The sequence below is a fragment of the Mus pahari genome, chromosome 21 (genome assembly GCF_900095145.1).
Source record: "Mus pahari chromosome 21, PAHARI_EIJ_v1.1, whole genome shotgun sequence".
In the NCBI taxonomy this organism is placed as follows: Eukaryota; Metazoa; Chordata; class Mammalia; order Rodentia; family Muridae; genus Mus; species Mus pahari.
Genome location: NC_034610.1, coordinates 53823069 through 53839143, shown reverse-complemented (window position 1 = coordinate 53839143; position 16075 = coordinate 53823069). Strand labels below are relative to the sequence as shown.

General features: G+C 39.7%; 1 protein-coding gene across 2 annotated transcripts in view; it reads left to right on the top strand.

The window, feature by feature from the left end:
* Rnf217 (ring finger protein 217) overlaps positions 1 to 16075 on the top strand; it is a 113800-nt gene that overhangs the window by 61750 nt on the left and 35975 nt on the right. For both annotated transcript variants that reach the window (XM_029532988.1, XM_021221272.1), the window contains exon 2: positions 11048 to 11281. In XM_029532988.1, coding sequence (XP_029388848.1) covers positions 11048 to 11281 — 234 coding nt within the window. The remainder of the gene's footprint in view (positions 1 to 11047; positions 11282 to 16075) is intronic.

Here is a 16075-nt window from a genome sequence, read left to right as displayed (position 1 = left end):
GAAATTCAAGCTTAGGTCCTCATTGCTTGCCTGGAAGGTTCTTTATCCACTAAGCCATCTCCCTCTAGCCAATATATTGAATCTCCAAGCGCTGTGGGAATTCAGTTTGTCAGTTCTGAAGCATCTGCCTTGTGGCTCTTTTCTGAGCACTCACAAAGCTGAGCACAGGTCAGTATTGTTTGTGCTCACGTGGACAAATTTTCTGAAATCCTTCTCTGTCCTTTGACCAGTACTTCTACTGGGTTGATTGTATTTTTTCACTCTTTATATTTTCTGGTTATGTAATACTTGTCATTTCTGTTTTGTGAATATCATTTCATAATTATGAATTTCTACTCTTCTATATTTTTTTGGTGAGTACAGGTTTAAGTTGACCCATTTATGTCATGAATGTTTTTCCATCATGTGTAAGAAATACTTTCTGTTCCGAAAATGTTCTCAGGTGTCTTTAGAAGCTTGTTTTTACCTTCTTTCATGTATATAACTATAACCCAACTCACGTAAAGGGGACATCTAAGACAAATTGTGGTGGAAATTTAAGGAACCCAAAGTTACTGAAACAGCTGTCTGCCAGTGTAGCATTGGTATATTTAGCTTCCCTGTGGAATGCTTTTTGTTCCATACTCCTGGTCCACTGTTGCAGGATCTGTCCTCAAGCCAACACGACAACATTGTAATCCTGGAGCCCCTGATTAGTTTTAAATCTGTAGAACAATCTTGCTGCTGTTCTTTTCTTGATCAAGTATTTACTTAGCTCACTTGTGCTTTTGTAATCAAGTACCATAAGCCAGGGAGCTGTTCAACTTAGATATTGAAAGCCTCCCAAAGCTTTATGTGTGGAGGCTGGTTCCCATCTTGGGGCACTATAGGAAAATGTGGGTTCCTTTAGGAAGTGGGAGCTAATGAAAGAAAGGTAAGGACACTCCCTTCTGTTATCCTATTTTTTTTTTGGGGGGGGGGGAGATGGTGTTTCAAGACATGGTTTCTCTGTGTAGCCCTGGCTGTCCTGGAACTCACTCTAGACCAGGCTGGCCTCGAACTCAGAAAATCTGCCTGCCTCTGCCTCACAAGTGCTGGGATTAAAGGCGTGTGCCACCGCTGCCCGGTCCCTTCTGTTATTCTTTACTTTCTAGATGGCATGAATTAATCTTGCCTCTTCTGCTGCATGTTCCTGCCACATGCACCACTGCAGGCCACAGTGAGCATGAACTGCAACTTTTGAAACTTAGCCCTGAGACTGCCTGTGTTTGTAGACAGCTTTTTTTTTTTTTTTTTTTTTCCCCAGTGTGTCTTCTCAACATAGACGGGGAGACACAGCTCTCTGGATTTGGTTTCATAAGAGCATTAATCTCACTTGTAGGGGCTCCACTTTCATGAGTCAATCACCTTCCAAAGGCCCTTTCTCCTGATATTTACAGTGGCAGTTACATGTCAGTTGTGAACTCTGGGGAGCTAAAACAGTAGAAAGTGTCAAAATTATATATGTTTTCAAATTATCTCATAATATTGACCCTACTTTTCCCCCCAAAATAAAAAGGGAAAGTGCTAGAAATTCCACTGACTTGAATTAGAAGCTGCTTCCAGGTTGGTTTTTACTCCTAACAGTGTTGAATCTCCCAGTTCCAGAATACAGTGTATCCTTCCAGTCCCAGAATGCAGTGTGTTCTATCAGTCATTTCCTGCTTTTTGACTACAAAGTACTTTCAGATGTTTGTATGAGGAGATAATTTGTTACATTTACTTCTTTTGGAATTTTTTTATCATCCAAAATGTAATTGGTTCTTGAAGATTATCTTTAATTTCTCATAGCAAGTATACAGAATTATGTAAGCTTGTGTATTACTAACCTATTTAGCTTCCTTGCTTATATGGAGCAGAGAAAGCCTTGGATGAATGTGCAGAGTGGATGAAGTCCTGAGGGAGTTTGTTTTGTTGACATGAGCATAGCTATGTAAACAACCCAGTGCCTCAGATGTCCTGACAGCAAATCCTTCCTGTGGTGAGGCTCCTCTGGTCTGAGTGTGAATGTTGACAGCCTACACAGAAACTATCAACCACAGCTTCCTTCTTCTAGATGACTGCAGCCCAAGATAGCCACCCTACAGAGACCCTGTTCAGCGGACAGAGTAAACCTGCCTCTGTTTTCAATACATAAAATGACCTTGTTGGGTTTCTGTTGCTGTTGCCAATAATGGTAGTGTATTTCCATTGGGCCTCAGGTCCTCTGTACATATATCTGTGTGTCTGTCATTTCATATTCCTTTCATCAACTATAGTCTAGATTCCAAGACAAACTGTGCAGCATCTTGCACTTGCTAGATTCACTTTTAATTCTAACGGTTTATCTGTTAGAACTCGAATTCTCAACATGTACGATCATGAAATCTGCAAGTCACGAGGGATTGCATTCCTCATTTCCAATGGTTCAACTCTCGTTTCCTCTTTCCATTGTCTTGCTTTGGTCATGCCCTCTACTCAGTGTTGAATAACTGTGACATTGGGATCACTGGCCCTTGCCCAACTTTGAGAAGAAAATGTCAGTGTTTCACAATTATGGTGTTTGCTGTGGGTATTCTTGTAGCTATTCCTCATCACACTAAGGATACTTTATTTTCTTAAAAATACAATTTTTAAAATTTGCCACTATTAAATCTTTGAATTTTAGGCAGGTCTTTGGACTGGTGTTTCATGTGGAGAATTGGCACCTGTCTCTTCACCAGCAGCCACTCCCGACCTAATGCCTTCATCATGAAGCTCCAGGAGCTTTCCCAGTTCAAACCTGATCTACCTCAGCATTTCTCCTTTCCTAAGGAAAGTACCCTGAAGGGGACATACTGCCAGGCAAGCCTTTCCTATGTCTTCCCCAATGCCAGCCAGAAACAGTGTATTATCCTCTTCTTTCAAGACATCTGTGTGTCCTCTTGAATCATGATTTCTCTCATCATCATCTGGGAATGTCAGATGTGTTGGTACTGAAGGTCTTGCTCACTGGTTGTTGTGGTTTTGTAAAACCAATGCAGAACAGATGAAGTCAATAACTGCTAGTACGCTTAATGTTACCATAAGCTGTAATCACAGCATGCCTTTTGTTGTTGAGAATTTCATATATGCATGTTTGTGTTTTGATCACATCCACCCCCCATACCTTCCCCTCCAACTCCACCACTATTCCCTCAACCATTTTTCTTTCTAATTTCATATGTTCTTAAACCAAAAAACAGAAAACAACTGGGTTCTTGTGTGTTCAAGGATATATGACTGTTTACTGAAACATAACTGGCCTTTCACAAGTCTGAGGAAAACTCCTTACCACACTAGAAGTCATCAACTGCCAATAGATCCTTAGCTAGGGGTATAACATAATGAGCTTTCCCCATCCAAGCTAGGATTTTGGCTGGCTTGGTCTTATCCAAGTCTTGTGCATGTAATCACAGATGTTGTATGTTCATGTGCGCAGAGGCTCTGCTGTGGCCTGCGACTACTGTTTTACTGCAGACAGTTACTGCCTCTAGCTCCTAAATTCTTACTACCCCCTCTTCTGAGATGATCCCTGAGCCTTGAGGGGTGGGCTGTGATATAGCAAAGCACTCTATTCCAACTCCACATGTTGGAAGTTGCAGGTAGGTGTTTATATTAACCTCCATCTGTTTCAAAGAGGAACTTCTCTGATGAGGGTTGGAAATGCGTAAAGATAAGAACTCAGGGGGAGTGAATGGTACAGTTTGATACTGTGTCCATTTCACAGAATAATGTTAGGTTATTCCCACAGTAACCACATTGAAGTCTTTGGCCCAGTAAGTGGTACCAAGCATGATTTCTATCTCAATGGTAATGGGCCTTAAATGCAATCAGAAAGTGGTTGGTTAACCCCATAACATTCCTGCAGTAGAGGGCCTCTCTTTTATAGCAACCTATAGTCATTGCTATAAAAATAGGCTCCAGGGTTCACAGCTGGATAAGACTAGTGGTTAGATTTCTCCCCCAGTAGCATGAGCGAGTCTTCCTGCACTGTGGAAGCTGGCCAGTGGGGGTGAAATTTTCATGATGGTAGAAGCTTGATTCTTCCATACCCTTCCACTCACATATGTAATATCTTCAGCAATGGGGTTAGTGAATTTGCCTGCAAGACACCTAGGACTGAAGTTTTATCATTTTGTGATATGCCTCCTTTCATGGTTTATTATTTTATGTGTGTGTTTGGTGTTTTTGCTTCAGGTTCCTTAATATGGTTTTCTTTGCTCTGGTGCTGCCTGTACCTGGTAGAACTATAAAAAGAAAAAAACTCTACGGTGTTATCATATGGCACTGTGGAGGCTGCTGAGGAAACTAGAAAAGCATGCAAAGATGACCCAGTAGATAAAGTACCTGAACATGTATGAGGACTGGAGTTTGAATCCCTAGCACCCACATAAAAAGCCGGTGGGTGTGGCAGCTGCCTGTATCCCCAACACTCAGGAGAGGACACAGCCTTATACGCTCTGGGCTTAGTAAGAGACCCTGCCTCAACAAACAAAGAAAGCAGTGAAAACACCTGTCCTTGGTCTTTGGTCTCCACACCTATGGGCATGCACACAGATGCATGCATGTTTATCCACTAACATGTATACATATGCCGAAAAACAAAAATATGTGCCCTAGAGCATCTGCCGTTTCGTGGTTACTGATTCTGGAAAGCAGTGAGCTGGGAAGCCATTTGCGCAATGGTGCTCAGCACTCAGTTGGTTAGTGGATACTGAAGGTGTCTTGATGCTATTGTTCAAAGGTCAGTATACAAACAATAGGCTCCTTTGGTATCCATTAAGCAAAAGGCTGTAAACTCCTTATAAAGTTTCATGTCTAGCACTTAAAACCAAGGTCCAAATCTGACTAAACATTTGATAAATTGAGTTTGAGGCCCCACTTTGTACCTTTTTCCATCCTTTTCTTTGGAGAATTTAATTAATTAATCCACCACTTCAGAGGTCCTTATCACCTCAGCCACTAAATTACTTTTGAGTTCTCTCATGTGGCAAATTAGCCATCTAACATAAGTGGATAATTATGCTTCCTGCTGACACCTTGGAGATTGTTTTACAGTTAAGTAATTTTTTTCTTACAAGATTAAACTTGTTCAGAAGTAGGGAGCATATTTTTCAGTAATGTAAGCAGTAGTATCAGCATTGAACACAACAAAAATGCAAAGTCAGTTTATGTGTTCAGAACAACTATAGACAGAAATTGGCTGGCATTTTGAAAACATTGCTTGATATTAAGAGACATTTGGGGAAGTGTTTGGCATCACAGTTATAGTAGCAAAGGAATATCTTAGTTCTTGGAACCACATGAAAATATTTAGGAATGAATGATGTTGGGCATTTGCTTTGAAATGAGATGCAAGATCTAAATGAGTCAAGTCCCAAAGGAACAGTATTGGTCCTAAGTTGACAACTGTTTAAATGGGAGAATGAATACTTGAAGATTGGTAGTGGCCATCTACCATTTCCCCATATGTTTGTAATTATTCCTAATGAAGCTTTATAAAATACTGGGCAGATACTAATTGAAGTAGTAATGTTAAACCCAAGTTGCAAAAACTGTCAACACTAATCACTGTTGTCAAGGTCAGAAAGAAGGAAAGTTTCATGGATAAATATACTCTATATACCTATTATTTTTGTTACTATTACTACAAAAAATATTCCTATAAAATGTAAAATGTTGGAGTGCACATGGGTGGGAATGTAAATTTCCACAGCCAGGCTGGTGGTGAAATGGCTTGGGGTAAGGGTGCTTGCCAGTAAGCTTGACCATCAGAGTTGAATCCCCATGAGCCACATGGTGGAAAGAGAACTGTCCTATGACCTTCACATGTGCTGATCCCCCAAATTAATTTTAAAATAAAATAATTTACTACAGCTATCATGTACAATGAAAGAATGGATTCTCTCTAATTAAATACTTGCCACAAAAATATATGCCCACATGCATGTGTTTATGTGTAATATATACATGTAAAGAGTTTTATCTCTACTTCCATGTTTATTGCATCATTGTTCATAAGAGCTAAAAAATATAGAATCAACCTAAATGTCTGTTAGTAGATGGAGAAAATATACTTTACATTGTCATATTTATAAATATACATACATATTGGAGTACATTTAGTCTTTTAAAAAGAGGAAATTCTGTCATCTACCACAGCATCACAAATGTCAAGTGACATAGGCACACACAGAAAGATAAATGCTAGATAATCTTAGTCAGTTTAGAACTTGAAGAGGATGAACTCCTCTGAAGGAGCAGAGTGTAGCCAAGTATCCAGAGCTGGCTGGGAGCAGTGGTGAGAAAGACGTGGGGATATTGTGCAAATGTTGGTCAAAGAATACAAAATTTCAGTTAGAAGGAATAAGTTCAAGGGACTATTGTCCAGTGTGGTCACTGTGGTTAATAACGAAGGTTGAAGGTTGCTAAGGATTTTAGTTTTTGAATTCCAAAATAATAAATATTGAAACCAGATGTAACCAGTCCACAGTGTATCCATATTTTAAAGCATCATGTTGTACAGTGTAAACACAGATAATTTTTTTCAATTTAAAAAAGCCCTAAATTGGTCTTACTTACAAAATTTGCAGTGTACTGGCTGCCCCTTAGATACCCAAATTCAGTCATCAGCAGCCTGCTCCCTGAACATCTCAGGTTTTATCTGGGGCTACCGTTTTCTTAGCCTGTACTTTGGCTCCTGGATGGTAGGTACATTCTCCCAGAAGAGCTTGAATGATTTATTTACTTATGAATGTGATATATTACACCTTCTTTTAAAACCTGAAAGTGACTTAAATTGAATTTATAATTTAATCCAGAATTCTTAATATGATCAGGAAAGTCTGTTTGATCATGCGTAGCTGACACTCCAGCTTCATTCCACACATTTCTGTTCCAGGCTTAGTAAACTTTATTCACTGGCCTGTGTTCTGAACACATCAGGTTCCTCCTGTCTGGGAGGGACCCGCAGTCCTTGGTTCCTTTGCCTGTGGAAACTTTCTCTGTATCACAGCCTCTTTGGGCTTAGTGGAAAGCTGTCACTTCTTCATTATGGCAAAGATAGCAGTCTGCATTTAAAATTATTTTCTTCCAGTAAGCCCAGCATAGCCATCTCCTCCCATCTCTCCATAAGTCCTTTGTGTTGCCTGCCCTATGACGCCTGCAATTGGCAGAAATACAACAGATGCCTAGTTGTGCGATATGCTATTAAGCCATGTACCATCCAAAAGTAAAATTACTGCAAATTCAACTTGATGCTAATCAGCTATTGCTTGTAAGACAAATTTTACTTTTGCAGTATTAAAGGGTTTTTATTTAAGTGTATCCTTGAATTAATAGAGTATATATTGTTGGATAAATAAATGAATACACATTGCTTACTCAAGATACTTGTCAGATAATCTTTTAAGAAAACTGCTCTGAAAATGATACACATGTAGCGGCCTAGAGTCAGATAGGTCATGAGTCACACTGTACATGAGAAGAGGCGTGGTTCTTAGGAGGAAGTATGCGTTAATTGAAAGGTTTGAGTCATTGTTCCAACTGCCAATTATTGGCTTCCTGAAAATAATTCAAATTCTGAATGTGTAGGTCTAGAGTAAGCTAGGAAACTTAAAATCTTAAAATAAAAACCTTTCCAGGGACTTTTGTGTACTTCTTCTAGAAGTCAGGTCTGTATTGTACTAAGAAAGCCAGAAGAGAGAAGGACAGATGGAGGTAGACTGATGGGATTGCTAGTGAGCAATTGGGTAATATGCTCCTGTCTCCCTGTGATCAGTAGAATGCGTGTGAAATCACTACCTCAGTGTTGTGGGGTAAGGATTTTGGAACTTTGAGAAAGAATAGAGTGGAAAAATTACAGGAAATAAGGTGTCCATGGAAATTAAATAGGTTTGCAGAAAGCCAAGAACAACTGAAGAAGAGCAGGTGCCTGGCTGGATGCTAGATGTCATCCCAGTGTGGTCAGGTAATAAACACTAACTGCTTAAAGAGTAACAAGATAGCCCTGTCCTTGGAATGCCTGGATTGGTTCTGCTCTCCAAAGTACATAGCATTTCCTTAAGACCCAACTGTTCCCAGATAGCTACAAAAGTGCTGAATCCATCACTATCACTTCCATGGCTGAAACAGGTAAATACAAAAGAAGGAAGATGGAGGTTAAATCCAAGTGTCAAGCTAGGAACACGTAGCTGGGGCTCTTAAGCACTAAAAAGGGCTCTTACCCAATAAATGAGAGAAACTCTGCTTCTATGTGCTAAGAACTGAGTGCTTGTCTATTTTCATAGGGGAAAATGTCCAGTGTCCTCAGATAGTGTAACACCTGCTCTTGTGCTCTGTTGCAAGCTCATTTGTTTACAGCCTCTTCTGTACTGATAGTTTGGGATTCCATCCAATTTTCCTACCCTCTTTTAAGGGTGTGATAGTCAATTCACATGAATGTTTGCTGTGTAAGTCAATGCAGTCCAGATAAATGGAACATGGCAGCCCTGCCGCAGAGAGCTCTGCATTTGCCTCCAGGCTTTTCATGGTGTTGGTTTTGTGTGCTTGGAGAAGCTTCCTCTTTCTTCTTCTTCTTCTTCTTCTTCTTCTTCTTCTTCTTCTTCTTCTTCTTCTTCTTCTTCTTCTTCTTCTTCTTCTTCTTCTTCTTCTTCNTCTTCTTCTTCTTCTTCTTCTTCTTCTTCTTCTTCTTCTTCTTCTTCTTCTTCTTCTTCTTCTTCTTCTTCTTCTTCTTCTTCTTCTTCTATAGTTTCTTTATTTACATTTGAAATGTTATCCCCTTTCCTAGTTTCCCCTCTGAAAACCCCCTCTCTCCTCTCCCTGCTCCCCAACCCACCCACTCCCATTCCCAGTCCTGACATTCCCTATACTGGGGTATAGAATCTTCACAGGACCAAGGGCCTCTCCTCCCACTGATGACCGACTAGGCAATCCTTGAGCAGCTTCATTCTTACTGGCTAAGTCCTGATGATTTTAAGCTCTCACTTGAAGCTGCACTCATTCTGAGAAGGCTGGTATGATCCTCTTAGGTCTGAAGTGACCATGCTTTCCACATCTTTTGGTGACACCACCCTGTCAGGCTGACATGTCTTCAGTCTGGGTCCTGACTGCCTGCATCATTCCTGATAGGCACCTGCACTTCAGCACCTAACTCAGTGCCTAGTTCTGAGCAGGGTTTCACAGATGACCACAGACTATGAAAAAAAGGAACACATTTGTCATAAACCCAAACTTTTACTGGATCATGGGTACTTTTGGCTATATGGAAAGGTTATAAGGACTTCTTTCTTGAGGTATAATTCAAAATAATTTACTAGAAAACACTGTTGGAAAGCCAGTGGTAGGACATCTAGCAGTCAGGTGGCTGAGCAAGGGACCAGGTTATAAACTGAAACCGTCTGAATATCTGGTTTAGTCTGGATACCTTACAATGTTAATTTATCCAGAAGACCACAGAGCTGAAGTGAGAGAGAAGTGACACCAAGAATGTCACTGTTTGCGTTTGAAATGGGAACTAGGTGACAGACACATTAAATGACTAAAACAGGAGATGTTAGCACAACTCATTTTTAAGCATGGTAACTTCAAGAAAGTAAACTCAGAATAAAGGGGAACTGGGATGTTTTCCAGAGTAGTGATGGGTGAGTCTACTCAGGGCACCATAACCTACACACACAAACACACACACACACACACACACACACACCACCCCAACACCATGAGAGGAAGAATGACACTGGAAACTCACACGACAAACAATTATAACTCTGATTTTGACATGTTATTCTGACATTCTGAGAAACAGAACACACCCACCCACAGGAGAAAAGAAGTGAAGAGTGAGAAAGAGTGAGGTGGAAATGGGAGAAAGCCACATGGTCTAGAGAAGGGGAAAAACAGGACCGTAAAGAAAAACTAAAAATAAAAATCTGAAACTCATATAAGTAGTTAAAGAGAAGAAGTTTAAGGTAGCAGAAGCTGGGAGCACTTGATAATGCTGAGAGAATCCATGAGTTTACCTGATAATGTAGAAGAGTCTGGCTAGCTTTAAGTAAATGTCCTTGCCAGTATATTAGTAGACTGCTAAAGTGTAAATTACCCCATAATTTTATATGAAAGTTGTATAAAATGTGTCACAAACAGGTTTATTTTAAAAATATCTTCCATAATATTCATTTGTTATATTTTCTCATTGTTACAAGACTTTATCTTTATACTTAAAATGTCATAATAACACCAATGTATTTTCAGCTTTTTTCTATTTCTTCATTTGGTATGTGTGTATGTAAAGGAGGAGACTTGCTTGTGCCAAAGTATGTATATGGGGTCAGAAGACAACTTTTAGAAGTTGGTCCTCTTCTTCTATTTTGTGGGTCTTGAGGATTTAATTCACATCCTCAGGTTGATGACAACCCAGACTTTTCTTATTTTTCCTACACCAAAGAAAGGTATTTTGTTTCTTTTCTTACTTATTCTAAGATTGTGATAACATCGAAGCTATTTATATATTTGTCAGGGGAGGACCACAGAAAACATTAATTTTGGGTCATGACTGTTATAAACTAATATCCATGAAACTTAAGTACTTTATAACATCTCTCTTTCTAAAAATGTGCCCTAAGCATAGGATTGAAAACTGCAGCGAAGTTGAAATCTCTGCAATGCCTCTTGGTTGGCAGGTCCCAGGGGCCTGAGTCATTTGTGTACCATACAACTGCCTCTCTGCCCGATGCTCTCTTACCCTGCAGGTTCCAAAAAAATAGTTCAGATTACTGTTTCTCTAATGAGCCTGTGGACCATCAGATAAGTTCACCAGTGTGCTTGTCAGAGAACTCTTAACATCCTACGGATCCTGAGTAGCTTTTGGTACTTAGTGTAGGTTTCAAAATGACTAGTATTCATCATGCTCTCTGGAACGATAGTTGATAATCTTCTCTTGAAAGCATGAGATAATTATATACTCTGTACAAAGACACTGTATGCAAAAACAGTGAACAGTGGTCTTTTTCTTTTCTGTTTCTTCATGCAGGTACAACTTGGCCAAGTAGAAATCAAATGCCCAGTCACAGAGTGTTTCGAATTCCTGGAGGAAACAACTGTTGTCTACAATTTAACCCATGAGGACTCTATCAAGTATAAATACTTCTTGGAACTTGGCCGAATTGACTCCAGCACCAAGCCATGTCCTCAATGCAAACACTTCACAACCTTTAAGAAAAAAGGACATATCCCCACTCCTTCCAGATCAGAGAGCAGATACAAAGTAAGTATGCTCTCCAGACTGGTAGGCTAAAGTTCACAGGGTAGGAGCAGCCGTGATAGGCTGACTGGTGGGCATTGCATGGGCTTCTTTCTTTCTCTTATCCCCTTGTCCAGGCCCTAGGTAAGTGGATGTTCCCCGTGATTCTTACATGGGGCCTGAGGATACTCAGAATGTTGCCATGTGTTTGGCCTTTACATACAGTAGGTGACAAACAAATGGGATATAGCCTCTGCTTCAAAACAGTCTCATAAATGTATGTTTGCCAGTTTTCTGTGACTGTAATAGATGCCTACAATAATCAGCTTATAGAGGGGAAACATTTTTGCTATCTGTTAGTCCAGGGTCCTTTAGCCTGGTCATTTTGCGCCTGTGTAGAATCAGCTGAGTAAAACTACTCATCTGGTGGTTGTGTAGCAAAAGAGAGTGGGAGAAGGGGTTGGAGTTCCAAGGTCCCCTTCTAAGGGCATAGCCCCAGGGAGTGACCTGAAGGCTTTCCATTAGGCCTTGCCTCCTAAAGCTCTAACACCTCTCACTAAGAACAAGCCTTCATTTACCATATAGGAAGGGGGTGGGGCTGTTTAAGATTTGGTCCATTGCATAAAGAGACATAGCAATGAATATATAAGTAGAGTGCCTGGGTAGACTCTAGCCAGGATGTTAAGGATGGTCTGTTAGAGAAGGAATTGTTCTGGCTGACACAGAGGAGAGCATTTCACAGACAGCCTGAGTCAGTGCTTAGGCCCAGAGGCTGAGGTGGAGTGTGCTGGAAACAGGTAGAAGGGAGGGGAGAGGCAGCTGTGGAGATAAGAGCGGGGCAGGCTGAGACTTGTACAAAGTCTTCAGAGGTTTGAATCTAATTCTGTAGGCACCTGAGAGAAATCAGACCTGCAGCACTCAGAGGTTGCCACTGTAGGGCAAGACTGAGGACAGTAATCCTAAACTAGGTTGTGGGATGCAGCCTAGGGAGCTGTCAAGACACAAGTGTGTATTGGCCCTACCCAGACCATGTTGCACCTCACCAGGAGCCTAGCCAGCAGCAGAGCAGAGGACTTCTAGTATGAGGCAGTAAGGCTGCCGCAAAGTGTCCTGAGTCCTTCCTCACTGTCGCAGCAAGTGACTGTCAAGTCCTCTTCATTTAGGGACAGTTCCTGCCCATGTGCTGTGTCTTTGAAGCAGTGGCCACACCATTATCTGTCCTGTAGTCTCAAGGAGAGTGGATAGTGAGTGAATTCCTCTGCTCCACTGTGGTCCTGGTGAGCTACAGTCTGCTTAGTTAGTCCACGTTTCTTCATGACTACTTGGCCATGGAAGCTGCTCCACTCTTTAGTATTTTTATTTGTGGTGGTGTTATGTTCTCTAGTCTCTTAAGTGCATAACTATCAGGAAAGTGTTTTGTCAATCTTCTGCAGAACATGCCATCTTGAGTTGATGAAGCCATGTGGCTGAAGTAATGGCCCGAGGATATGGGATCTTAATAGAACATTTTTGTTGGATGATGCGTAGTCTTAGGTTGAGGAACCAGTCCAGTTGTGTTTTATTAATGTTTTCAAGAAAAGATTAGTTTTAGAACTAGTCATTTAGTTTTAGAACTAAACTGTAGAAATAATCTTTCCATAACTTAGAGTATTATACTTTTTTCTAAATTACTTTCAGAATTAAATGTGTATATATAAAATACACAGTTATTGCTGGGCAATGATGGTGCACACCTTTAATCCCAGTACTTGGGAGGTAAAGAGAGGCGGATTTCTAAGTTCGAAGCCAGCCTGGTCTACAAAGTGAGTTCCAGGACAGCCAAGGCTATACAAAGAAACCCTGTCTCAAAAAACCAAAAAAAAAAAAAAAAACAAAAAAACAAAAAAACACACACAGTTATGGAATTTGTGGTAATTAAAACATGAAAGCATAATCGAATGAAAGTAAAAATAATTGGGTAATTTAAAGTGTAATGTTATTACTAAATGGTCAACAAGTACTATAATTTAAGGTACAATTGTTGAAAGAAGAAAATAGGTCTTGTTTTATCAAAACCCTGTCAGGATAAGCTTAATATATTACCTTGCATATATAACATATATATATATATATATATATATATATATATATATATATAACATTTATATGCAATATATAAATATATTCAGATAAAATATCTGAATATATTTAGCTGTGTGTAGTTTTGAGTGAACCAAAGGTTTTGGATAATATATCCCAACAAATAGGGTTCTTTCAGTGTCTATCAACTGGGCTGCAGTTAAGCTGAGGAGCAAAAGACAAATGGACCAGGAGAAGAAAGGTTGCTTTGAGGAGAGCAGAAATTTAGAACAAAAGAAATGTTGTTTAGAATAAAGCAGTTTAATAAAATGCATTTTACTAGGGTAAAGATTGCCTCCTAGCTTTGGTCAGTGATTTGCTATCTGCATTGCCTCTGGTCTGTGGTGAGTAGCAGGAAACTGGAGAGTGGCAGACGAAGCCTAAAAGAAGGGAGAGACTGGGTCTCAGTATGTACTTAGGGACATCGCCACAATGACAACTTCAGTCCCTAAATGACACCCCTATACAGTTCATATCAATCAGTGTCTCTGTAGGCAGCAACCCAACCTTCACCAGCATCCATGGGCCTTTAGAACATTACGGAGCCAAACTGTAGCACGACTGAGAACAGCGATTCTGCAGATTTCAGCAAGAGCAAGGCTGCCACTGACTGTAGGTGTGGCTGTTTTTGCTGCCACTGTTTATTCCCCTAGAGGAGAAAGCCCCAACTGTCAAGAGACATTGATTCTTCCTGTTCTATGCTGGCCATATTTTCAGGCACGATTCAAGTAATTACTGAAGGAACACTTCTTACTACTTTAGTGTAGTGTTCACATAGCATCTCTCATCACTAAAACATTAATCAGCACTACTCAATTTACATGCTCAAACATGTCTTGATACTGAGGTAAGAATGGTGATGACATGTTCATGCCAGCAAGGCCCATGGCATACATGCTCTTGGGATAAGACTAAAATTGACACTAAAATTTTGATACTTGAGGTGAGTAAATAGACACACACACACACATTTTGATGTATTTTAATCATCTATCTCAATAACTAAATTCACTTCCAGTTTAGTAAAGTACTCAAACTATGACATAAATTAACAAACAAAAAAGATTGCCTGTAATTCTTAATGTTTGCAAATAATTTAATAACTCCTTATGATATTATTTATAGCTGTACACAGGTTTTGTACCTATCAACAAGTCCTTTTTCACATTTATTTGTTTCAGTAGTACTGTTCTTGACTCACTAAGCTACAGCATTATTCTAAGATGTCAGTCACTGAGCATTTACTATGGTTTTATCTGTCAAGTCAGAAGCACTTAAGGGAACAGGGTAAAATTGATTTAAAATGTCATAGTCATTTTCTAGCTGAATGAATGCTTCTCATGTAAAGATTAAAACTGCCATATCTAGGCATTTCTGGTTTTTGTAAAGATCATTTGTTAAATATTTATTCTTAACAGATGCCAATGGGACAGATAGAATGTAGCATTTGCAAGTAATCACAATTACTGCACATATTTGTATCTCCAGGCCCCAGTTAACAGTTAGGATCTGGCAGTAATTTGAATAAAATATGCTGTATTCTAAACACCATCAAATTCATATCACATTTAATAAGTGCTTTCCTGAGTTGAAAAATATATACCAAGACAACCTTGTCACGTCAATTTTACTTTTTCCTTCAAAATATTTACATTATCTCCCAGTAACTCGTGCCATGTCAAAAATTTATTCAATTCCATTTCTATAAGGCTGACTTCAATTTCTGATTTAAAATACAGTTTCTTGCCTAAACCATCCCTCTAATGCCCCAATGTCATACTTAATGTCTGTCAAGTTGCCAGCATGTTCACAATGAGAAAATTAATATGGCTTAAATGTACTCACATGACAACTGGAGACAAATATATCACCCACACCTGAATTTTGTCTCCATAAAGACTATCATTTGGGATTTTACGGTACATTTGTGTAGTCATCTGGTTAAGAGCCCCTCTTTCCACCTAGTGTCTAGTGGGCCAGGGCCAGGCTGACTTCACTCATTGCTGCTAAGCAACTACAACTTGCCAGTATTCTTATGAATTCTACTTGCTACAGAAACTAATCAGTGGCCAACATGTAAATAATAATAAGTGTCCTGGAGTAAATATAGGTGGAAAGTGTTGGGAGTGTGGGAGAAGAAAAGGCAGGAGCAATAAAAAGGTTATTAAAGAGTAAACACATTAAACTTTTTTAATGTTGAGTTTACCAATGTAGGTAAGTGTGATTTGTATTCTCAGCCTGTCATACTTTCTCTAATACCCTGAGTTTAGTTATACATCTTTAACTGGGGGTAGTAATAGCACCTCTGCTCTAAGAGTATGGTGAGGATTGAATGAAATCACACATGTGAAGGACTGGCACCATGACTAAATGTTTCACACATATCAGTAACCACTGTGTTCATTATTGTTAGGCAAGGGAGCAAGATCAACAGCCCTGAGTATCAAGAAGGGAGGAGAGTCAAAAAGAGTTGAGACAGAGTCAATCATAGGGCAAGAAATGGATGATAGGAAAGGGGTGACAGGCTAGGTTATTTAGGTCATAGAAAATCACTTGAGTTAGAAATATTTTGATGACCGTAAAGATCCCTTGGAACATCAGAGCGATACCCATGAACCAGAAGTGACGTAAACAGGTCATCAGTAGTGTGTGTGTGTGTGTGTGTGTGTGTGTGTGTGTGTGTGTGTGTGTGTGTGTGTG